At 45.5% G+C, this 25,469-nt stretch overlaps 1 protein-coding gene across 2 annotated transcripts in view; it reads left to right on the top strand.

Annotated features, from left to right (window-relative positions):
- The window catches only part of LOC147443243 (glycine-rich protein), a 148,765-nt gene that overhangs the window by 114,432 nt on the left and 8,864 nt on the right, over window positions 1–25,469 (top strand). For both annotated transcript variants that reach the window (XM_086529153.1, XM_086529154.1), the window contains exons 10-12: window positions 9,893–9,939; window positions 10,018–10,102; window positions 10,562–10,625. In XM_086529153.1, the coding sequence (XP_086385279.1) occupies window positions 9,893–9,939; window positions 10,018–10,102; window positions 10,562–10,625 (196 nt within the window). The remainder of the gene's footprint in view (window positions 1–9,892; window positions 9,940–10,017; window positions 10,103–10,561; window positions 10,626–25,469) is intronic.

Raw genomic sequence — 25,469 nt, 5'->3', positions numbered from 1 at the left:
GAACCCACAGAACCCACATGCTTTGTTAATGCCATAAATGAGAACATTCGTGTGTTCCAAGTTTCTTCTGATCCTCTCATTGATGAGTCTCTCATGAAGTGTTATGGTCATGTGAATAGTCAACACATGGTGGTCTTGTTTGATTTTTGTAGTATGCATGATGTGATTAGTGACTCTCTTGTCAAAAGAGAGCACTTGGAGGTTCGCAAGACATCTCCTTTCGAGGTGTCGGGCTCCCGGTATGGACTCTCTCATTACAGGAGAGTGCCTTGATATGTTGTTCACTGTTCAACAAGCGTCCTTCCGTAGTAGATTTGTAGTGTCTCCTCTTTCAGGATGTGATATGCTTCTAGGCATTCGATGGTTTCGTGAGCATAACCCTCTCATTGATTGGGCAGCCAATACTTTCACTTTCAATGCTAAAAGTGACTCTCCCATTGTCATTCGTGGAGAGGAAGTTGGTCATTCTTCATCTCTCATTTCTAATGTGTAGACGAAGATTGAAAAGAATTAGGAGAAGGAGACTCTCAGTCTTTTCTTCCCCAAAGAACGACACACATGATTTGCATGATAAAGATGTGATTATTCACAAGGAGGATGATTTGTATGATAAAGACGTGATTGTTCACAATGATGATGGTTTTCCAGTGAAGCTAACCTCATTGCAGATACAATCAATCACGAAGAACCGATCTTGGCTCTCGAGCCGAGGTCCAAGGAACCTACTCACGAAGTATTGTGTGTATGCATGATTAGTCAGCACGCATTGTTCGAGTGTTTCATTCGTGACAATTTCTTGTATTTTCGTCACCGTCTTTACGTGTTCCCTTTTGATAGGGATGCCGTATTGTACGATGCACATGGTTCACTCATGAATGAGCACGGATGTATGCGGATTTCTCTTTAAAAGAAGAAAAGTTTGCATTCCAGGAATGCACATTCCCTGTCTTTTCCTTGGCATGACACATTATTAGAAAGAGCACAAGAAAGATTGACCATCAAGCATCGGCATTTCCATTATGATTTGCCACATTTGATAGATTTAGATTAGAAAGACAAGTTTCGGTTCCATTTTTTGCGTGTGTTTGATGAACGGTTTGGCACTCCGTCCCTTTGTTCATCTACATTGCATGCACAGTCTTTTAGGAAGACTAATATTTTTCCAGTCACTCTACATGGAATGGGTATGTTCACATTTTTGTGTTGGAAGTGATTACAAGAATTTTCCTCCTCGAAGATTCTTGAAGGTGGACCTACGTCTTAGTTGGACCATTGAAGCAGCCACAGATCCCTTGGTGTCGCTTTCGGTGCGGCGCAAAGAAGAAAGCATTTCAAACATGTATGAAGTTCAAGTATCGCACAACCCACGCATCAGAGTGGGCCGGCGAAGAGTCCTTCCCAGATTTCCAGACGCTGTTGACGATCTCCCTTGATGCGGTACCAGTACCTCACTTTAAAAAGGAGGGGATGTCACGTGCACATCTAACCCTATGTGCATGTAGAACATTGGTCCTATAGTCAATTTTTCCTCAAGTGTCTGAAAGGTAGTCACCTTCGTCGGTCCCCACGAGAAAGGGACTCCTTTTTGAGTCAATAAATGCAAAGACAAAGCTACCTCTGTAAACTTCTGAATGAACCGTTGGTAGTAAGAACACAAGTCCAAAAAGCTTCTAACTTCATGAACATTCTTCAAGCTGGCCAATCGTGGATAGTCTCAATTTGGGCCGGGTCCATTTGTACTCATGCTGTTGAGACGATGTGTCCCAGGAAGTGTATCTCTGTCAAGAAAAACTCGCTCTTTTTGGCATTGATAACCAATCTGTGATCACACAATGCCTGAAAGACTTGTAGCAAATGGTGTCGATGCTTTGCTTCCTCCTTAGAGAAAACTATAATATCATCAAAGAAAGTGTCCACAAAAGATCGATGCTCTCGGAAAATCCTATCCATCATGCGGTTGAAAGTTGCTGGACCATTGGTAAGTCCAAAAGGCACCACCAAAAACTCGTATAAACCAAAGCTTGTCCAGAAGGCTGTCTTGTAGACTTCTCCCGGAGCGATTATGATCCGATGATAGCCGCTTTTCAAATCAATCCTGTTGAAACAAGAGGATCCTTGAATTCGGTCAAGAATATCATCAATCCCAGGAATCGGGAATCTGTTCTTGATAGTGATTTTATTGAGAGCCCTATAGTCAACGCACATCCTCCAAGATCCGTCTTTCTTTAGTACCAATAATATCGGAGAACATTAGGGTGAAGTACTAGGCTGGATGAGACACTTTTCAAGAAGGTTTTTGACTTGGTTCATGACGGTAAGGTGGCCGGTTCGGTGGTGTGGTTCTATGAATCAAATCAATAGTATGGTCCTCAGGACGAGATGGGGGTAACTCGCCTGGCAGGCCTTCTGAGAAACAATCAGCATGCGTGTGCATAAATTCTTGTCGTTCTTTGTTCTAATTTCGACATGTTCATTCGTTGTTCATCATTTCAATTTTACATCAAGTACAATTTTCTTGCCCTTCTCATTTGTCAAGGTCGCTTTCTTAGCTCGATAGTTGACCACGGCGTTGTTCTTATGGTACCAAGGGATTCCTAGGAGGACCTTCCAAAGGCATGATGTAAAAGTCCTCGTGCCCTAAATACCCCTGACAATGCAAACGAAGTTTGCCAATGGCAGATGTAATGGCTACATCCCTTCTGGGCGCCGCTAGAACTGCCTCCGCTCGTGCCCCATCCTGTCGGGCGTAATCTCGAGCCACGTTGCCAATTCAAGTGAATTGAAGTTGGCCTTGGCTCCCCCATCAAAAAAGATAAGGGCTTCCTGATCTTCCACTGTGCCGCATGCGCGACATAGTTCTATACTTTCATCCATCTGGCTTGGGTCGGTTTCCATGCAATCCGATACCAGTCCTGCTTTCATCTTGCCTTTTTTGCCACGTTCCTCCGTTGCTCTAGAACTCTCTCGCCTGTCTTCGGTCTGTCCTCGTTGTGCCTTTTTGGGGCACCTTGCGGAGATGTACCCTTGTTCCCCGCAACCAAAACACTTGCCCTCTTTGAGATAGTTATCTCTTTCTTCAGTAGTCAACCAAGGTCGTGCATCTTTCTTTTTATGGGGATTCTTTTTCTTTCTATTTTCATTGGTCGAGATCTGTCTGGTCCTCTGAGTCAAAATTTCATCAGTGGGGTAGGCCAAATTCCCCGAATGTATCGAGAATCCCCGTTTCGCATGTCCCATTAGTTGTTGAATAGACTCAAACTTTTGTTCAAGGCAGTAATCTCGGATCTCTGTCCATTGAGCTACAATTGAGGAGCGAGCTGGTTCAGCTCCTTTCCTGGTCTAGTCTGTTGTGTGGTCCAACTTGGTCTAGACCAGCTTCGCACTAGTCGAGCTTGGTCTAGCTGGTCTAGTCTCTCGCACCTCTATCTAGCAGGTGTGGTCCAGCCTAGCCTAGCCTAGCCTAGCCTGGTCTAGTCGAGTGGAGTCTGGTCCAGTGGGTCTAGACTATCCAACAAGCTAGAGGATCTGGGCGCCCAGAGCTTGGGTGGGTTGTTGCTATTGCATGACACATACAAGGCAGTCAAAAGAGCGACAAAGCCCACTATTGAGCTCTGTGAAGTACTACCATAGAAAGCATCACCCTTTCGTGCCAAGTAGAAGACCACCAACCCTGTTACCCCTTCCCTCCCAAACAACTACCTCCATTCCCTCAAACAGTTCTTCACCTCCCAGATTACCTGTACCAATAAAATTCTCGGCCACTGTGGTATAGCAAGCTCTTGAGCAACACTCTCCTGAGCAGGCAGCCATGAAGGAGCTCACAAGCGTCTTGGCTAAGGTGAACATAAAGTTTCCGACTTTCAAAGGACTCTCCACAGAGGATGCAGATGACCATGCTAGGAGACTTGTATCCCTCTGCAAGAGTCCTGGCCTCAACAGAGAAGACACACACTTCTCTTCCCGTCAACCTTGAACGGCTTTGCAAATAAATGGTACGGTCAGTTTGTAGAGAACCACTTCACTACCTGGGCAACAGTTCTGTGAAGATTTGAAACCAGGTGACTTCCAAGAGAAAGTTCTGGATGAGTTGGCTAGCGTGATGCTCTATCCAAATGAGACTTTTGCAAAACTCATGACTAGAACAGTCTCTGGTCGCCAAGCTTCCCCAACAACCAGGCGAATTTATGGCCAAGAAGTGGGTAGAGAAGGCTCTTCCTAAGACTTCTCAACAAAAGCTTCGATAGAGTCTCGGACCTCAAGCCACTCTAGAGGAGTTTGTCGCTACCGCTACTAGGATAGAGTGGGCAAGGAAGCTGTTCAACGACTCTCCTGAGGTAGAGATTGCCTCTGTTCTCTTGGAAAGTCCATCTCACCCCTTGACTTCTTTACGCAGGGAACTAGAAGCCTTGAAGTTACAACGAGCTCTTTAAGAGGAAAGATCCTTCTCTTTTTGACCAGAGAAGCCTCCGCATCAAGAGGCTTTGGACCAGATCAAGCAGGAGCTAGAAGAGCTCACGGCTCAGCAGAAGTCTAAGTCTGTGGTAGCTCATGCCACTCTCCTGGACACCCTCCACATGAATGCCCCCTTCGGGCTTATTGCCACTCATGCGAAAAGTCTAGACATGAGGACAAGGATTGCTACTACCTAAAGGGATTGCGGCAAATACAACGAAGTCTTGGTCTTGCTCTTCAAGAGGGATTAGCACCTTCATCCAACATGGTTCCCCCTATGGCCATCCAAACCACATGCCACCTTTTTTGACAACCCCTCCCATGCAAGGTATGGCGAGCGCTTTCCCATCTCCAAGTTTTTATCATGCTAATGCTCCCTCAGCCCCTCAGAGCTTCTACTCTTCAGCCTCCACCTCCATGCAGTAGGAGCAGAGACCACCTCGTCCCCCGACTCACCCATCCAATCGGCCCATTTTATGCTACAGATGCGGGGATTATGGGCATTACCAAAGCAAATGTCCTTTGCCTGAAGGGTCTCTTCCTTGCCGTCATTGCCCAGAGGCTAAGGATCACTACAATAAGGATTGTCCCAAGCAGCACCATCCACGTCTTCAAGCCCAAGCCCGAACAAACAAGAGTTCACGTTTTCGAAGATCAACCTGATAGGAGTGAGCACCGTTCCTCAGCGGTCACCTGCTACTCATGTGGTTACGCCTCACAATAAGAAGTAGGTAATAGAGGAGCCCATTGGTGTCCTCACTCGAGCACAAAGAGCAACCCTCGGCCTCAACCTTCTAGAAGGACCTACTCTCCTGTCCCATTCCCTCAACCTAGTCGACCTGCAACTACGGACAAGCCGTCCACTAATGCCAATGGCCGACCGACCTCTATGCTGTCTGATATTAATGGGGCCTTCTTAGAAGCAATGACTAACTTGCTGCAAATCAAGGCATAAGAGAAAGCCCTAACCAAAGGAGAAAAGCCTACAACAGAAACCATCTTAAAGAACACCTTTCAACAAGTGTCACTCTAGGACATGCTCCGGCTGGATGCAAACCTTCTGAGCGACACACTTACAATCATTCAATCCATGTACCCCGGTGCAGGGTCCAGTGACGGGCATTTCCCTGTGCAACCGTCTGAGTCCTACATGATCTCCTATCCCGCTGCTTCTCTCACTGATTATAGGAGCCCTCATCTAACTATGTCTATTCTGTGGCAACAATTTTCAAGTGTCATAGTGGATGGTGGATCTGGCATCAACTTGATGCTTGCATTCACTTTGCATGCATTAACTAGGCCCGCTCCATTCATAGTGACTTTGGCCGATCAAAGAATGGTTTATCCCTTGGGCATAGTCGAGAAGGTGCCTCTGCAGGTGTCACAAGACGGGCACCACGTGTCGAGAGAAAAGAACAGACTGAATAGACTCTTAGCACTTCAATAACAACTGAATTGAGAGAGAGAGAGAGAGACAACACAGAGTGGCGGAAATCCACCCCAGAGAATATTGGCCCCAAACCTTGGCGCCCCTTTTGGTATTTCTTTATACTGCATCAACATAGTACAAGCCGGTACTCCAGACTCTGCACCTTCGCCAGGAAGCATGCCAGAGAATGAGCCCTAACCTCATATTTAAAGGCCCTAGGCCCCAAAAGCAGTTTACAGTAAAAAGCCTTCAAACTCAAAAGCAGCCTGCCACAACTTCATGCCAGCGCAATTTTCGAAAATCTGTCACGTCATCAATTTCTGCCACATCATCAGTTTTTGCGTGTGTCCGGATCCTGCTTTATTTTCTTCCTTTATGTCACTTGGGGCCCCATCGAACGGGGTCCCCATAAGTTGGTAGGACTTCTTCTTCTGTTACTTGTTCTTCTTAGGGTTTAGGCCCCTCAACCGGCTTCTGTAAGTTGACTCCATTCTTTAGGCTTTGACACGTCAGCAATTTGTTACAGCAGGTGCAGGACTTTACGTTTAGCCTGGATTTTGGTTGTGGTTCGTCTTTCCCAGGTTGAAGGTGGCTTTGCCTTGCTCATCGACAGACCATGGTTGCGGCACACTATGATTGGGGAAACGATGCTATGTGGATACATACCCTGGCTCACCAATACAATCCATTCGACTTGAAGGAGGTATGGATCCAGTAGTGCATCATAGTTCTTTGTCAATATAGCCCAACCCCAACTTGGAACAGCCTACCCCACCAGATGGATTAGGCGAAGACCTAATGGAGTGGTTGGAGGCGACCGAGTCTATGCCATGCTATGTGGTCCCTATGAATTCCTTGCCTGAGGATACACCCTCTTCTAGTGTTCCTTTAGTAGGTGACCCCAGTGAGCCACATCATCCAGCAGCAAGTGCGGCGGTCACTGAGGATAACTCAGTTGTCCCCTTGGTGGAAGCCATCGGCCTTGGTGAGCCTATCAAGCACCATAGAAGGGATAAGAAATCTCCTTTATAGGAGTTCACCCATGACTCACCTCTCCCCTCGACCTCCTCGGTGTCTGACTCTCTGACCACGCAAAAGGTCCATTCTGTGTTTGATGAACTCCCCTTTGACGAGCTTCCAGAAGGATGGTTGCAAGCAGAATATGCTGATTTTCATGTTGATCAACTCCAGCTCTTGATGTCTCTATACTCCAAAAATTGGTACCCTCTTCACCTACCCAAACATCTTCAGCCATGCCCTCTCTGGACCCAGTAAATGCAGACCAAACCCCAGCCCCAGTAAATGAAGCCAACTTGGTTGACTCTGGCAACACCTAACCCATTCTTTTGGTTGTAGGGCTATGGGATCACTCGGTGCTGAGAGACCAGTCACCAGGTACATTTATCAAAGTGGGAAATCGACGATTCATGTTCACATAACTTCGTTTCTTTTAAAATGGACCTAACTTGCTCTTCTCTACGCATTCCATTCCTAGGAAAAACCAATAACACATTTTATGAAGCTTTCAACAATCTTCAAAAGCTCCAATTATGTGACAAAAAGGAACACAATAGATGTTCTCATCAATCAAATAGTATTTGTATCAGGCTTGTGCCGCCGAGTTTTGGATGTGGCCAGACGAGGACTCTTGCTATTGACACGAGATTTCTGTCAGCTGCTGCTGGTGTAGCTGCATTTGTATCACACTATGGTTCACAGGATGGTACTCTGTTGGTAAATTGCAAGCTTCCAGTAACATTTTGGGTTGCTTCAGTCAGTCATAGGATGGATGTGGGCATGCGTTTTCAAATCCTTCAGGGCACCACACGAAATTTCTGATTTTAATGCAAACCATACGTACCCTGGCCCCCTTCCCGAATCCCTCCCCCATACTCTCTCGCCCCTAACTACCCCTTCCCTTCCTCTCGCCCCTAACCACCCCCTCTCCTCATCCCCTGGCCCCTACCCCCCCCCCCCTTCTCTCTCGACCCGACAGCTTTCATCCGGGTAGCCTTGGCACCAGACCCGCCCATGTACCACATCTTACATCCCCCCATTAGTACAGGATGGAGCTAGATAGCTTGACGCATTCTCATGATTGTACTACCTTGAGCATATAGACATGCATATACCCCTAGAGATAGAGCTCCATCCCTCCTCAGATACTCCACTACCTACATTCAGTTCAGTTTTGTATCAGTTTTGTTTCATTTGTCTTTCCGATAGACGGATGACATACACACCATGTACATTTGATTTGTCTCATAGGCCGATTTCGGCCTGACATAGACGTTAAAAATCTTTCTTTCTTTCTTTCTCTCTCTCTCTCTCCCTCTCTCGTCCCTCCCCATCTCCTTGCCCCTACCCAACCTTCCCCTTGCCCCCCTCTTCTCTCCTATCTACTCCCTTGCCCACCAGCCGCCTAGCCTTGTCGTGAAACATTTGAAGTTCTTACGTGGGTCATTTTTTTCTTCTTTCTTCAATAATCTTCAAGCGCTAAAAGAAATCTACGCAACAAGCTACTCCAGCGTTAAGACTTTAACGTAAGCGTACCTCTTGCCCCTTTCTAGTTCTCGCCCCTACCTACCTACTTCTCGCCTCTACCCACCTCTACTCGCCCTTAGATAGCCACACCTCGCACCTAGGTCCTATCTACCTCTCGGCCCTACCCACCTATAGACTCGCCCCTTCCTACCTGGCCCTCACGCCTACCTATGTATGTGGTTGTGGGTGCAGGGAATGTAAGGCCTTGAGGAATTTGTTTTGCTACACAGCGGTCGAGTAGTGTTAGTCTACTGTAGCAGTTTTGAGTTCAATTTGCTTGGTGACATTAGTTGCCTGCAGTACACATTAGGTCCTCACTTCACAGCACCAACTCCAGAGTCTCCTTCTGAGTTTGCAGTAGCTACCCCCACTCTCCGAGTACCTACCACCAGTCTCCGAGACGGTGAGTGGTCTTGTGGCGGGCAACCTACAGCATGGCTACAGAGGCACTTGCACAGGACAGGCAATTAGTTACAGGTTGTCTGGGTAGTGATATGTGGTAGTGATACGGGTAGTGGCCTGGTAGACATCATGGCCAGACCATCACCACCGCAGTTTGGAGATAGGCTTAGTTGGAATGGGATATTTTGCTAGCCTTTGGTGGCTCTTTATGGTTGTATATATGTGTGGTTGGATCTAGTCGTCGGATATTATGAGATCATCATCCACTTTGTATGGTCGAGCGTCTTGAGTCTTGAGTCTGTAGTCTTGAGTCCAGCACCGCACATGTGCACCCTCCCTGCACATTGGAGCCTCAACACCCCTGGGCTTGGAGCTGAGTGTGCTGCCAGCCAGAGTCTGTATGGTGCTATCAGTTTGTCGAGCTCCACTGAGTTTTGAGTCTGTTGTGCTTTGAGCTATTGTTCCATTTCGGTGTGATGTTTTCTACTGTTGGAGTGAGGTTTCTTGCATACTGCACTGAGGAGCACCCACTGTAGAGAGCACGACACACCTTCCCTGCTACAAGACCTCCTGAGGAGAGGTACCAGATTAGGATTGAGAGGATTTTTTAGAGCAGATGGATAGACAAATAGAGCATGAGGATCAGCAGTTGGAGGCAGCTCAGGTGTCCCAAGATAGGCCAGTTTAGTAGTGTGTTGATTCTTTGGTGGTTTGCGTGCCTCTAACAGCAGGTTTTATCGGGGGAGAGCAGGATAGTGAGTCTCCTTGGTTAGCTGAGGAGTTTGATTATTCAGCAGGTTTTGCATCACTGGCAAATGTTGTGTTATCCATGTCTTTGCCTCTTCTTTTCTTTGCTTGTGGTCCATGGATGGCAAAGTTTCTCTTCAAGGCGTTTCACTGTCAAGTTTCGGCCGTTTGGTGTTTTGGCCCTACCGAAACATGGTTGGGTCTTCTAACCGCAAGCAAGCATCAGTTCAGTTGCTATTATCTGCAAGGAAAGTTCCAAATTTGATGTCTCTCTTATTATTTGTTGGAAATTGAATGATACATTTTATCTTCCTGTAGATACAATCTTTTCTTGCTGGTGTGTCAAAGATTGTGTGCGCCTTCAGGTATTTGTTTACACACCTTGTAAAGACAAGAGCATGTGGTTGTTCTTTTTTGAAATGTTTTCATGAATGGACTTGTAGAGATGATAATGGTTACATTATGCGAACTGAGATCATGAGGACAAGAGAGATAACTCAGCGTGTGAAGGAACGGAATTTGTGGCAGGTTAGTTATAACGAATATGTCCAAATCTTTGGCTCTCCATGTAAATTTAATAAATGACATTAGCTTAGTGATCAATGTAATGAAAATAGCATCTTTCAAGGTTGTGTGTTCTGATTGATTGCCAGGTGCTAAACAGTCAAAGAGGCATTAAATTTTTTATCTAGCATTTAAGCTACAATTATGAGTTACATGTTCTCCTAATCTTCTGGTTTAGATTCTGAGAACCCAGTTCTGAGAAATATGCTTCTCAGCTTTATGAACATGTTCTGAGCAGTATGTTGTCGGCAGTTTTTTCTTGTTAATCTTTTTTCCTCAAACAAATCCTTAGGTTACATGTTCTGAAGTTTGTATTATTGATATGACAAGCTAGTCAAGTACTCGATCAAGTAGAATTGTGTTGAGACTGTTTTCATGCGTCTCAAATTGTCCGGTGTGTTTCAAATTTTATTTTCTTGTCAGGGAGGAGTTTGCTTAGCATTTGCAGATCAAGTGCTGTGTTGGCTGTATGGAAGTGTCAAAGAGAGTAAGTCTCAAATTCTATTTTTCTCAACATTTATTTCCAGAATAGGGCACGTATTCAAGATTTGTATGAAAGTGTCAATGAGAGTAAGTACTAATTACTGGAGTAGTTCATGGGCTGCTTATTAATGTGTTATTTGACGGTCAATGGCATGACGGTTCCTTATTAATGTGATATCGAGGGGATAGCTGTAAATGTCAGCTGCTACTTCTGCCCTCATTGAGTCCCATAGGCTACTGGTCAACACCGTCGGATGCCTGCAAAAACACTCCATAAACCGCTGCCACCTCATAGTTTTATGCAAAGAGAGTTATGGAGGGGATCTCGACATGCAGGTCCTGCGAACAGGCTTGCAAAGGTAGCACTATATGCTGCCCCAGGCTTTACCTAGTCTACTAATTGGCCCTGGGCTGTACATGTTCGCATGGCACAATGAGCCCATGTGCGTGTGACATCTCTCCTCCTCACGTTGAGGCTAGGCCAAGCCGCCCCGCCATGAATGACGGCTTCCTCAAGTCCTTATCCATCTACTCTTGAACGTGGTGAGATAGGCCCACCACGGTCCATACTCACATGTCGATGTCACTCTTCCAAAGACTCACATGTCGATGTTACTCTTCCAAAGACTCCCAAAAAGATCTCGACTCCAAACGGGTTCCTTTGATCCACATAGACACTATCTGCGAGTACAGGTTCCGCTTTTCTTCACTTGTCCGTTCTTTCAGCTTTCCTCTTGACCTGAGAGAAGAATCAATGGCCTTTCACCATCTCGAGTAAATCTCATCAATCGGGTAATTCTTCAGGGGTTTCGTAAATCTTGGGTCTGTGGAGCACTTGATCAACATGTCAGCGCGATTTACGGAACTCTCTTTCAGAGTGCAAGCTTCATTTTAGACCCCTCGGCCGTGGTACCATAAGTTAGTACAACTTTGAGTTTCAGTTCTTTAATTCTTTGTCCCTTGGGCCCCACCGGACAGGAACCCTTATGACATTTTTTCTGGAATTTGTCCTGGTGGTCATGCCACGTCGTCACTTTGAGAGAGAGAGAGAGAGAGAGAGAGAGAGAGAGAGAGAGAGAGAGAGAGAGAGAGAGAGAGAGAGAGAGAGAGAGATGATGATGATGATGATGATGATGCTGATGTATTTACGTCCTCGGGGGGCCAAAATTTCCGTCTTTGGTTTTGTATGGCATAGGCGGCATATCTTGCCAGTTGCTTGTATCCCTCTGAATCTACGAGTCTCAATCTCAAGCTGTTGTGAAGATGTCCGTATCTGACTAATGGCACTCTGTAACCCATGAGATAGATGCGTATGCATTTAGCTGGGCCGAATCACAAACGCATGCCGTGTGAGTTGAAGAAGATGCTCTCTATAGAAAGCCATCTTCATGCCCAACTGCTGTGTCGGCTCTATCCATATGCTCCTGCTATCCAACTGGGTTAGGTCTTGGCAAATGAGTCTAGTAATCTCCACCCATATATGAGACAACGATGGTGCATCAAGGGAGTACTGGAGTCTAGCAGGGAGGCAAGCAATCCATGTTGAAACCATGTATCTGGAACAATGGTGACATTTGTGCATGCTAGCATGGTGTGTCCCCATGTAAAGCTAATTGTCTAGAGGACTCCAGGGCCAATCTGGCATATCTATCTTTGGTAGTATCCCATAAACTATGCATAAAGGAGACTGCTAATTCCGCTCTAATGATCTTGTGTGGCACAGAGGCCTTGGCTCTAATGAGCCGAGAGATCATAGATACTAAGGGCCTTTCCATACCTCTTCACCCATCCTGACCCACAGAGAGTCTTCAAACCTGAACCCCATAGAGAATAGCTGAAGCAACCAAGAGATCAAAGAACTTGAGCTTTGTTCGGGGTTACTGAACTGAACCTGCGAGCACATTCTCTCCAATCCTCCCAGGGCCGCACATGCTTTGGTCAATCTAGTCTTTGTTGCTCTTTTCAAAGAAAACCTTGGCCTAGTGAAGTCTATTCCAAGATAAGTGTATGCATCTGCGTACTCCACAGTCTCCTAACCATAATCGAATGTAGATGTGGTCTCTTGATCCACGACGGTGTGGTGTTAAACACCATAACCTTGGTTTTACCAAGGTTTACAGACTATCCACTATCCTCGGTAAAAGGTATGTAATGCAGCTAAATGTCAATGCATACTCTCTAGTGAGTCAGAGATCAACACAATATCATCAACATATAACAACAATGGAATCCATGTCCTTGCCAACTGGGCACCTTTGTCACCCTCTCTATCAAGGTAATCGGAAACCTCATCTTTATACATATCAAATAGAGAGAGAGAGAGAGAGAGAGAGAGAGAGAGAGAGAGAGAGAGAGAGAGAGAGAGAGAGAGAGAGAGAGAGAGAAATGAAATGTTATGTTAACGTCTTCAAAAGGCCAAATTGACCTATGAGACCAGAACATTACAATGTGGTGGATCTGATACACACACACACACACACACACACACACACACACACACACACACAGAGAGAGAGAGAGAGAGAGAGAGAGAGAGAGAAATGAAATGTTATGTTAACGTCTTCAAAAGGCCAAATTGACCTATGAGACCAGAACATTACAATGTGGTGGATCTGATACACAGAGAGAGAGAGAGAGAGAGAGAGAGAGAGAGAGAGAGAGAGAGAGAGAGAGAGAGAGAGAGAGATTTTATTATCGTCTTTGGAGGTCAAGGGGACCAAAGATACATGTGATGTAGTATGTGTATGACTGATGAGTGACTCTCGATGCTCCAAAATTATGGTGATGAGAGTTGCAATGGAGAGTCCACACTGTGGCTGGGAGAGGAAAGTGTCTAGGTCTAAGTCATGGCTGAAAATGTGAGAGAAGCAAGTTGGGATGTCATCAAAAGCTGAGCACTCTAGTGGTGTGTAGTACTCGGACTCTCGAACTTGCAGTGAGCATAATGTGCATAGTCGATTTGACTCTTCTTCATTGCCCAAACGCCCTCTCTCACATCAAAGGAAATGGGAGCTAAGTCGAATGGCTGCGATAGTGCATATCGCTGACAAGGGGATAGGCTCAAGCATGTAAGTGTGAGTATGGTTTCCTCTTTCAGCGAAGAACATGGTTTTGTAGTTGGAGGCAATATGGGTGGTGTAATGTGAGAAGCGTGACCCATCGAATTTCTCCCAAGCCATAATACATTGGCGTTGTAGAAAAGCTTCATTCACTTGGGAGTCAAGTGAAGCATCATGTAGTAAGTGTAATGCATCCCATCTCCCAAACCACTTCTTTATGTCTTGCATCCATCCTGTGCTCAAGATCTTGTTTTTATGCGTCTTTTGAACTTTTTTGCTTGCTTCCCATGCAATTGTAGGAAGTCGATGTGAGGGGTTTTGACGCATCTTTATCATTTACTCCACAACACTTTCCATGCTCATAACCTCAATTGGAAGAGATCCCGACTCAAGAAGTAGGAGCATATATGGTGTTTGTGTCTTAACTTGGAGAGAAACGCTTTTGAACATTCTCAAACTCTTTCCAAGTAGAAAAACTACCCAGTAACATTGGAAAAGACGACTTGACTTTGAGATGATCGCGCCCCACACTTCAACTCCATAAAGAAGAACCGGTGTCACCAAAGCATCAAAAAGATACTTCTTGAGAAGCCAACACTTGATGTTTCCCGCATTACACATGTTCTCAAATGCATAATATGCTCCCTTTCCCGCTTCCAAATGATTCATAGCACATTCATGCCACTTGTGATTGGACGGAATCTCAAGGCCAAGGTACTTAAAGCTCTCAACAACTTCAAGTGTCTCATTGTTGTACACAATGCATGGCTTCTCCTTATGGTTGGTTTTCACAAGCATAACATTTGTTTTGGATTCATTCACAATCAATCCACTATGCAAGCAAAGGTTCTCAAGGACAACCATAAGCTTTTGTGCATCTTCAAGTGTGTGCTAGAAGCACTACATCATTCGCATTCAACAAAAGCATGATTACCGCATTGCAAATAGTGACCTCTTCAATGCCTTCTTCTTGCATAAAGTCAAGTACCATTTGTTCCAATTGATCGATGCATAGAACAAAGAGAGTTAGTGACAACGGACATCCTTGTTTAACCCCGATAGTGCTTACAAAAATTTCTGAAATTTCTCTTCCCGTGCGTAATTGACAAATCACCTTCTCATAGATTCGAGAAACCACAAGCATAAACTCACTTGGCACTTGAAGGTCTTCCATCCTTCTCCACAAATTGTTACGTGGAATCATATCAAAGGCTTTCTTAAAGTCCACAAAACAACAATACGATCGTTTGCCTTTCAACCGACTTTCCCAAATGAGAACACGAAGAGTGACAAGATGATCAATGGTGCTATGGCATCGACGAAAACACGCTTGTCCTTTTGCCCGCTTCTGATTCTCTTCAGCCCAATCACTCAATTTCATCTCCATTATGCACCGAAACAACTTTGCCATAAGAGACCCAATCATTATAGTTCAATAGTTGTTTACATTCTTTACATCCCTTCCTTTATGCAAAGGCTTAACCCAATTAGTACTCCAATCATAAGGCATAACATGTATTACAATCCACTCATGGGTAAAATCTCCCGTCCATTTGATCATCTCCGTCTCGATACCTTGAAGATCTCCCGCTTTGCGAGTGGCAAACTTTTCATGCCTACCGCATACATCCTCAATAGTAAAAAAATAGTGCATACATGGGAGTGAACCATAAAATAACATTTTTTCAGCATTTGTTTGCTCATATAATTGCTTACAATGTGTGTACATATCCACAAGACTCAAGTTACCAAAATTCTCAACCCGCTTGCCCCTAAAGTTTCTCTAAAATCTTCCACATGCACGTGCCTTTTTTTTTACTTGAAAAATTTGTTGCTTTACTTCCCATCTTCTTCTCTTCTTTTGAATCAATGTCTTGTATGTATGCAATTGACTTTGATAGTTTTCTTTGTCCATATTTGCATCAAGCTTTATTGAGGACTTTCTAGCATCTTGACATTCTTTATCAAACCACCGCATACATCTTCAATAGTAAAAAAAGAGAGTACATGGGAGTGAACCATAAAATGGCATTTTTTCAGCATTTGCTTGCTCATATAATTGCTTACAATGTGTGTAGACATCCACAAGACTGAAGTTACTAAAATTCTCAACACGCTTGCCCCTCAAGTTTCAATGCCTTGTATGTATGCAATTGACTTTGATAGTTTTCTTTGTCCATACTTGCATCAAGCTTTATCAAGGACTTTCTAGTATTTTGACATTCTTTATCAAACCACCTTTTGTGTGATCTATCTTTGTTGATACCATGGAGATGCTTTATGGCAAAGCATTCTTCGGCACAAGAACAAATAACTTTCTTGAAAGTTTCCCATTTAGTTTCTTATGGTGCGTCATATTGAATCTTTGTCATCCATAACTTTTGCTCAACCATTTCAATGTACATTGGTTCCCGTTTGAAATCTATTAGTAATAATATATCTTCTCTTTGATTGAGATTATCATGCTTAGTTGCTTCTCCACATGAAAGGTGAATACATAAGGTCCAATGGTCAGATTCTGAGGTCCATTGGCCAAACATAAAACTCTTTATGTAATACATGATGGCTTTTGGAGAGTAACATATAGTCAATCACACTATCTTTATTATGTTTCCTACTTGTAAATCCATTGGTTCCACTCCACAAAGATACACCATTGGCAATGAGCATACCCCTGCTATTACACACGTGTAAAAATAACTTTCCATAGTGATTCGCCTCTTTTTCATCCATTGAAGTACGATATATAAGTAAACTTCTTCCAACTCCCTTGAAATGTACGGCATATCAAATTGTTGATATCATGTTGCAATGTTTTTGTGTGAGCATTCATATCCCCAAATACTATAACATCACCTTCGCCTTTGACATAAGCAATATTCTCTTCTAAATCAAAAAATGATTGATCTCTATCTATGCAAGCATAAAAGAGAGAATCATGATTAGGAATGTAGCAACCGGCTATAAAAAATCCACCTTCAGTCTTGTGGATGTCTACACACATAACGTTTGTACTTGTCATCTTTCACAATTGTTACAAAATCTTCTAATCCTTTCTTAACCATATATGCTATCCCTTCTTGCTCTCTTCGTTGCTTGAGATTCTTCGACCACATCAATAAATATACATTGTAATGCTCCAAGCCGTTAATCCTTTGTGTATCATGCTCCCAAATTTCAACAAGAAGTACAACATCGGCTTTGCTTGTTAGTTTATCAATGCCAACCCCCACATTCCATGGGTATCCATTACAATTCCAAAAGCATATTTTCAATTGTAACTTGGGCTCATAGGTCGCGTATCCCTATTTGTTCGAGGGAGTTGCTTTCTCCTTGGCACATTTTCTTCGTGAGAAATCTCCTTGTTTTTCGCATGCTTTTTCTCATATGCCTTGCAACGCATATTTTGTTGCTTAGTAGTACGATCTTCACATACAAAACATTTTGTATCCTCAAATAGATCTAACTATTATCATGGATAATCTTTCGCTTGGTCTCATCGGGTATGGTGCATGCAATTGGCCGTTCTCCCGAGCAAGGGGCTCCTTGCTTCCCCATTCTATGTGCTCCATAGACCATAACTCCGGACATGCCAAAGTGGGTTTTGAAGAAATCTTCTTGAAACGTCGCTCCCGTTACTTCAACTCCACATCCACATTCTCAACATTCTTTGTTTGAACCATAGCTTGCATGAGTGAGGAATTAGAAATCACATCGTTACCACATACATAAGCCCAAGACTTGTTTGTGCATACATTTTTCATGTCGCATACATCCCGGCTCATGGTGTCAAACTTCTCCTCTTTCAATACATGGCCATGCTCTACTTTGCTCATGCGCTCCTTCAAAGCATTTAAGTCCACAAGAGAGCGTTTACATTCCTTAACTTCCTCTTCAAGTTGCATCAAACATGTCGTTGCATCTCAAGTGTCCTCTTGAGTTTCTCATTCTCAACCACAAGTACCCTTAGTGTGCCATTCTCCATTGCAAGTGTCCGTAAGTCTTCGTCTTGTTTGTTTACCTTCTCTTGCAACGATACCAAGTATACCATGATCATGGTTTCCGATGTCGTTGGTCGGGTGGTTGTGGTGCTATCTCCACACTTACGAGATTCTGGATCATTTTCTACAATGGTTGTGGACCTTGTTAAAGAAGAACCCTTGCGAGTGCAAGAAGATATTGTATGTAAAATAATAGATGAGAGTCAACTTTCTTGAACATGTTCACTTCACAAATGCTGCTACAGAAACGCCTTCCATAACTCTGAAAATTTCTGCCTTTACATCAATGCGTAGAGCGTGTCGTGCTCTTCGATTGAGGCTATAGATGGAGTTCAGATGAAGAAGTTATGATCAAAAGAGTGAACTGTTGTCTAGTAGGTCAAAAAACGATTGCGTATTTTGTTGAAGGTCAGAGAGAGAGAGAGAGAGAGAGAGAGAGAGAGAGAGAGAGAGAGAGAGAGAGAGAGAAAGAATGAAATGAAATGAAATGTTATATTAACGTCTTCAAAAGGCCAAAGTGACCTATGAGACCAGAAAGTTACAATGTGGTGGATCTGATACAAAGTCAGAGTCAGAGTAACAAGATGACAAAAATGAAATAACAAATGTCACAATAAAAATAAAATAAAATACTATGGAATCCTAAACTACTAGGTGTGAACTAGCAACTAGCTGGGATAGCTAGATCACAAGAGATCCAACATCGGTCGCTGGCGGATCTCATCAATCTCCTCCATGGTCAGTAGTCTGGCCGGGCGTCGTGCATGTCGAGCCAAAGTGATCTGAATCCTCTGATGCAGCCTCCATCAATGCTGTGTAGTCCTCTGCAGTCGTGGGCGTCTGGATCTCCCCAGCTCAGTCGCTCGGTCGATCAGTGTGCCTCTAGTGTGAGACGACGAGCTTTGCTGTGGTAGTAACTCCTCCGGGTGTCCAGTGGCAGCTCTAAAGAAATCTGTGATCTGTCTCTGAGACTGGCTAGCCTCTCCTCTCATCAGGCTCTCCCTGTGTCTGCATAGCTCGAGCAAAAACAAACCCAAGCATCTCTGATCCTCGTACTGCATGACTTTCGAGAATGGTCCAAAGCCCTCTCAAAACAAGCAATGGAAGCGGCCTCGTATCTCGTAGTAGACGGGGCAGTGGCATGTATAGTGCAACTCTGTCTCAGGCTCGATGTCACACAGGGGGCATGTCTTGGCCTTTGCTGGTACTCTGCTGTATCTCCCAGTCTCGATCCGCAGCTGGTGTGAAGATGTGCGTATCTGGCCAATAGCACATCGTATCCCATGAGACAAGTGGGTGTCCATGTATCTGGGCCTCGTCACAAAACCATCAACCGTAAGCTGGAGGAGATGCTCTCTGTAGAAAGCCATCTTCGTGCCCAGCTCCTGTGCTGGCTGTATCCATGTCCTCTTGGTGTCTAGCTGAGTCAAGTCGTGGCGGATGAGCCTGGTGATCTCGGACTGTGTAAGAGTCAGAGAGGGTGCATCCAGTGAGTACTGGAAGGGAGGCAATCTGTCTAAGCTTAACCCATGCGCCTGAAACCATGATGTCATCTCCCCATACCAGCATGTTGTATCTTCCTGCATGGCAAACTGTCGAGAGGACTCAAGTGCAAGGCAGGCATATCTGTCTCTGGAAAGTTCCCACATGCAGTGTATGAAGGAGACAGATTTGGTGAGCGCCTCAACCACTAGTGGGGGGGCAGCTAGCTCTGCTCTAACAATAGCATGTGGTACTGAGGCTTAGCTCTAATGAGCCGCGAGATCATAGAGACCAGAGGCTTCTCCATGTCCCCCCATCCATCACTGTAGCCTGTCCTCCCGTGATGATCCAACGAAGGTCCCCAAATCTCAACTCCATAAAGCAATGCAGAAGCCACCAGAGTGTCAAAGAGCCAGAGCTTCGTCCGAGGCTCCTGAAACTGAACCTGTGAACACATCCTTTCCAATCTACCCAATGCTGCATGGGCTCTGGTCAGTCTAGTCTCTGCTGCCCTCCTCAATGAAAATGCTGGCTTACTAAAGACCACTCCGAGGTATGTGTACGCATTTGTATACTCCACAGTCTCCTGGCCGTATGTGAATGTTGGCGCTGACCTCCTAATCCACTGTGGGGTGGTATTAAATACCATGACCTTGGTTTTACCAAGGTTGATGGACAAACCACTTTCTTGAGCAAACATATTCAAAGCATCCAAGTGACGTTGCATCCCCTCCGGAGAGTCGGAGATCAACACAATATCATCAGCATATAACAATAATGGAATCCATGTCCCTGCCAGCTGTGCACCTCTATCACCATCTCTCTTAATGTAGTCAGAAACCTCATCCACATACATACCAAATAGAGTAGGAGAGAGCGGGCAGCCCTGCTTCACCCCAATAGTGGAGTGAATCGGTGTGGATAGACCCTCTGAGGTGCGTACCTGCCCCACTACTGACTTGTATAATGCCATGACCCCCCAAATGAGCTCTATGGGTACTCCCATCTGCTGTAATCTGCGCATCAATCTAGCTCTAGGCACTGTGTCAAATGCTTTGCGGAAATCCACAAAGCTACAATAGATCCGTCTCCCACGCGATCTACCCTCCTCAATGATGGCTCTGAGTGTCAAGATATGGTCAAGAGTAGAAAAACCCCTCCTGAACCCTGCCTGCCCGGCTGCGCGTATCCCCTCCCTCTCTGCCCATCTACTCAGCTGCTGCTCAAGAATAGATGCGTACAGCCGTGCCAATGTGTGTCTAATCATGATAGTGTGATAATTCCCAGGCTCCATAGGGTCTCCCGACTTGAAGATAGGTACAATAGTAGATAGGCTCCAAGTATCAGGCAAGCCCTCACACATGGCACGGTTAAACATCACTGCTAGAAGCTCTGCTAGTAGATCTCTGGCATGCGTGAAATGCTCAGCCACTAAACCATCATGATCGTATGCTCTCCCAGTCCTTATCCTGTCAATGGCCTTCCTCACCATCTCCGCGGTGAAAAAAGCCCATATGTGTGGGCATGGATCGGGAGGGTCAGGAAGGGGGGGCTGCTCAGGAACTGTGTACAGAGATGATGCGTACTAGCCCCAGTCCTCTGTAGAAGTGATGGCGAGGGGGAGAGAGTGCTCCTGAAAGAGCCGCCATGCCTCGCGTGAGTCCTGACTCAAGAATAGCTGATATAGATCCTGCTCTAGCCAAGCCAAAAATGCCCTCTTCTTCCGCCGCACTAGGCGTCGGAAGTCAATCTGTGACTGCCTGTGAGTGATGTCCCCCAAAAGCACCTCCCTCTGAAGTCTAGCTCTAGTGTCCCGGAATTCCTCATCATACCAACTATTCTGGGGCATGCTCCCCGAACGGCATCTCTGCTCAGGCTGGGTATGTGGGTATGCTTCTGCTGCTGCATCATGTAGTGTCTGTGTCAATATAGTAGTAAGCTCCTCCAGAGGTCGCCCTGGCTCCTCTGTGCATAGGCGTCTGTAGATCCCATCTATGTATACAGAGTCTGTCTCCCACGTGAAGGTGTAGCGAGTAGAGGCTGCTGTCCGTAGCCTGTGTGCTACACTAAACTGAAAAGAGATGGTCATTGACACAAGAGCATGATCCACTGCCACACCAACAGGTCTGGGTCCAACCGTGAGATCCTGGATACTAGAGATGAGGCTCGGTTGTGCCATGACATAATCCCCTGTGCTGGCTCCATGTCTGTGTGGAAAGCATGTAAAACCCCCTGAAGCGGGAAATCTCTGTAGACCATTCAAGATGGCCAATCCATGTGCAGTCCCCATGTCTATCAAGTGTCGTCCATACTCAGTGTGTTCTCCATCTTGTGATAGTCTGGATAGGCTTGTCTCTGCAGCATCCAGCTCTCTCAGCATCTCCTCTGAAGTATCATAAAATACTGTGTGATGATGGGCAGTCCTAGCATTGAATTCCCCTAGGATGATGATGTCACCATCTCTAGAGAACTCCCATATGTCATCATCCAAAATAGAGAAGGGGGACTGTTCTCTAGGTGGTGCATACACTGACGTGCTCGGGGGAAAGTAGCAAATAGTAATGTAAAGATATCTGTCTGTCTCTGCTCTCAGTCTCACCCACATGTACCTAGCTTGCTCATCTCTGCGGGCTATATGTATCAATGGCTGTAACTCCTCCCTGAATAACATTGCCACTCCTCCTGATCCCCGCCCTCTGTGCTCTGATCGTGTCTCCTGTCTATAAGCAGTCTCCCATCTATATCCACTAATGTGAGGCATAGACTGTCCAGGGGCCTGATGTGTCTCAGAGTAGAAAACGATGTCTCTTCCCCTGAAACTATCCTCAAAGGCGCCCACATCAAGTCGCATAGATCCATTACAATTCCACGTGGCAACTTTGAGGGTTGTCCCATGGGTCTCGCACCGTCATGTGGAGCGCCGCTCTACAATCACAACCCGGCCATCTCTGTAGAAGGCCGTCTTTCCCTTCTCCCTTGCTACTTGAATCTCTAGCATTACCTCTCTCATATGCGCAAGCTGTGTGAGAGTGAGGTCATCTCCAAGGAATATGCCCGTTTTCTTTAGTGTAGGACGCTTCTTCAAGAAGTTCTTCTTTGCCTCCATGGATGGGAAACGGATGATTAAGGCTCTCCCTTTTGAAGTCTCCCCATTGCCTTGTGTCTTCTTCCCCACCCTCCATGCGTTTGTATGAGTAGCCTCACTACCCATCATGCGGAGAAGTTCTTCAACTTCCCCTTCCACATCATCTCGGTCTTTTAGACCGGTTACTCTTGTATGCAAAGCTGTAGTTTTCCTTCGTTGTTCTTCTTCTAGAGTCATGTTGATGATTGTAGGAGTGGGGACAGATGTGGTTTCTTTCCCTTTGCCTTTCTTAGCGACCTCTATCCACTTCTCGGCCTCATCCGCCTTCTTTTGCGTCCTCGTGATCACATCCATCCACGAAGACGTCTTTACCATCTTTTGTCTCTCCTCCTCTTTGATCATTCTTACCTGCTCTTTGATGACCTTGATTTCCTCTACTACCGAAGGCTGGAATTCCCTCTCCTCTAGTCCACTGCTCACTCTATCAACAAGTTCTCGCTTGAGAGCTGAGACCTCTTCTTTAAGTGCTTTGGAGTCCGCCTTAAGTGCTTGTAGCTCTGCATGCAAGTCCTCTTTCTCTTTCTTCCACTGCGCGCCTTCGTTGAGAAACATTTGAAGAAGGTTGGCCTTCTCTTTCCACCATCCCTCCATATCTGCTTTCTAGTCTTTCATCTCCCTCTCCATTTGTGTAATCCGCTTATTTGTAAGCACAAAGGTTGCCTTCGGATGGGGCTTACACACCGGCGAAGCAGTCATTACCTCCATCAAAGCCAAAAGGGTACAAAATGTGGGCTCAAGCCCCACTCAGGAGACCGGCCGAAACCTCAAAAAGGCTCGACACTCTGGCTCAGCTGAGACCAGGTGGAGTATGCAATCAACCACAACCCCTTGGGGGTACAATGCATTATCAGCCCGCTGTGGGCACCTGCAATGGAAACCAGTAGTGGAAAGGGGGGGCCTTGCACCCGCTGTCTAGCAACAGACCTGTCCCCTCTGCTCGAATCAAGAGTCGCAGCCCAGCCGGGTCTGCTCCCAGCGCTGCTGCTGTTCTGGCAATACAATAGCACGCGGCCCCCTTGCAGGGTTAGCTCGCGGCCCTGTTGTTCAACCTGCTCAAATCCCCCACAGAGGGAAAGGCCTATCGCATGCGTACCTGCGACCTACCTGGTATAGGCGCAGCCTGCTGCCCCAAACCCGATAGAACTGAGGGCACCGCCCTGTTGCCTGCTGCACCACTAGCACCACTACTTGCCTGCGTGTCCCACCTGCAGCAAGCTAACGCACAGCACAGCTCTATAAGCCATCCTTGTAACTCTCAGCACGTACCGTGCTTGCTGCAGACAACCTGCACACACCTGTTTTAGGGTTTTGGGAGCACTTGCGAAACTTGCGAACAGCCCCTTGGTCGTAAGGGATAAGCATGCCGTACGCGAAAGTGTCTGCTGCGTGTTAATTTGGTTGCTGAGAGAGAGAGAGAGAGAGAGAGAGAGAGAGAGAGAGAGAGAGAGAGAGAGAGAGAGAGATGAAATGATATATTAAGGTCTTCAAAAGGCCAGAATAACGTATAGGACTCCATTACAAAATAGTGAATTTGATACCATGTCTATGTATAAAAAAGAGATTTTAAAATGAATCTAGAAGTGTTACTAGTTGGAACTATGTGGGGTATGTTTGATCATCAGTACCTCAATACAAGAGGGTGATATAATGGGTGATGAATCCATCCTCATTTGTACTCCGGATGTCGAGATAGTTTGGCTCGAATCCTTTATTGTAGTCTCTGTCGATGCTGTCCTCTCCTCAGTCGTGGGCGTGTCGATCTTCCTAGCTTCAATGATCGATCAATGAGAGCACCACGGGTGTGAGTATGAGTTGAGCTTTGTAGTGGTGGTTACTCCTCTATTTGTCCAGTGTCTAGTGTGAAGAAATCTGTAATCCATCTTTGGGATTGTCTCTCTTCAAAGCTCCTTAGTAAACTATCTCTGTGTCTGTGCAACTCTAGTACATACAGTCGAAGACATCTCTGGTCTTGATAGCTCAATTATTAATCCCCTACCGGATCCATCCCCCACACATGTCGTGACACAAGCCAAATTCACACCTAGACACACTTAGTGAGGAGCATGTAGTCGAGCGGGCTAGCCTCTGCCACAAGGGCCGGTGTCCGATACCACCAAGCCCACACGAATACGGGTGTACGGACAGAGACACCAAGTGCCTAGACTCCAAGTGTGGTGATCACACAAGATGTCTCACAAATGAGGCTCAAGTCCTATTTATAGGACTTCATAACTAAATGAGGTTTACACCTGCTGGACATACTGTAGGCGCCCATCGTGATGTGTGACGTAACACTTCTCCCCTTATTTTTATTTGTTGTCCTCAACAATTAAAAATAAGGGGAATATTGTTGTCCTCAGCAATATCCTCGGTTATAAAACTGGTGAAAGGATTCCTTAACGATCTAACTGACTCCACTTGATCAAATACTCCGCTTGGGATTCAAGACCATGCTTCCACTTGATCAAATATTCAGGGGACGAAGACTTGTGAGACTCGCAGATCCTTTAATCGAGAACCGATTTGGGTTCAAGCGGAATAGAACGGGTGGTGACTTCGAAGTTCGGGACTTGCTCAGGAGGAATCACTAAGTCATCCTGCCCTAGCTGTTCCTTTGGATGGCTCATGTGAAACACGGGATGTACAACAATGCCTTGAGGCAGGTCCAACTTATAAGAAACCGAACTTATCTTCATTGTGATTTGAAACGAACCACAATAACGAGAAGATAATTTCTAGCATGGACCAGTTCAGATCGTTTTGGAATCCTTCTCTACCCTAAGGTATACCCACATGCCCTCTTGGAATTCGTGGGGTTGTTGATGCTGATTAGTGTAAAATGTGGCACGATCTTGTGCCGTCTTTATGCTTTCTTTTGCGATCTGGAGCATTTCCTGCATATCGTGCAAGAAATCGGTCACTCATCGCATCTTGTTCCCTATGAATCTGATGGCAATTGGTGGTTTCGGCTGATAGCCGTACATAAGGATAAACGGGCTATAACCAGTAGCCGAGTGCTTTGTACTCTTATAAGCAAACTAGAACTGTACGGATTTCTGGATTTTTCGTTGACTGTGTTGACGTGGCAGCTTGTACGGATTTCCGCAATTTGCGTTGCTGACGTTGCAGTTGTACGGATTTTATGCATCGCTTTTGGACCA

Source organism: Adiantum capillus-veneris, chromosome 14 (genome assembly GCF_014529385.1).
Source record: "Adiantum capillus-veneris isolate H3 chromosome 14, ASM1452938v2, whole genome shotgun sequence".
Classification (NCBI taxonomy): Eukaryota; Viridiplantae; Streptophyta; class Polypodiopsida; order Polypodiales; family Pteridaceae; genus Adiantum; species Adiantum capillus-veneris.
Note: the sequence above shows the minus strand (reverse complement) of the source record. Positions and strands in the feature narration are given on the sequence as shown.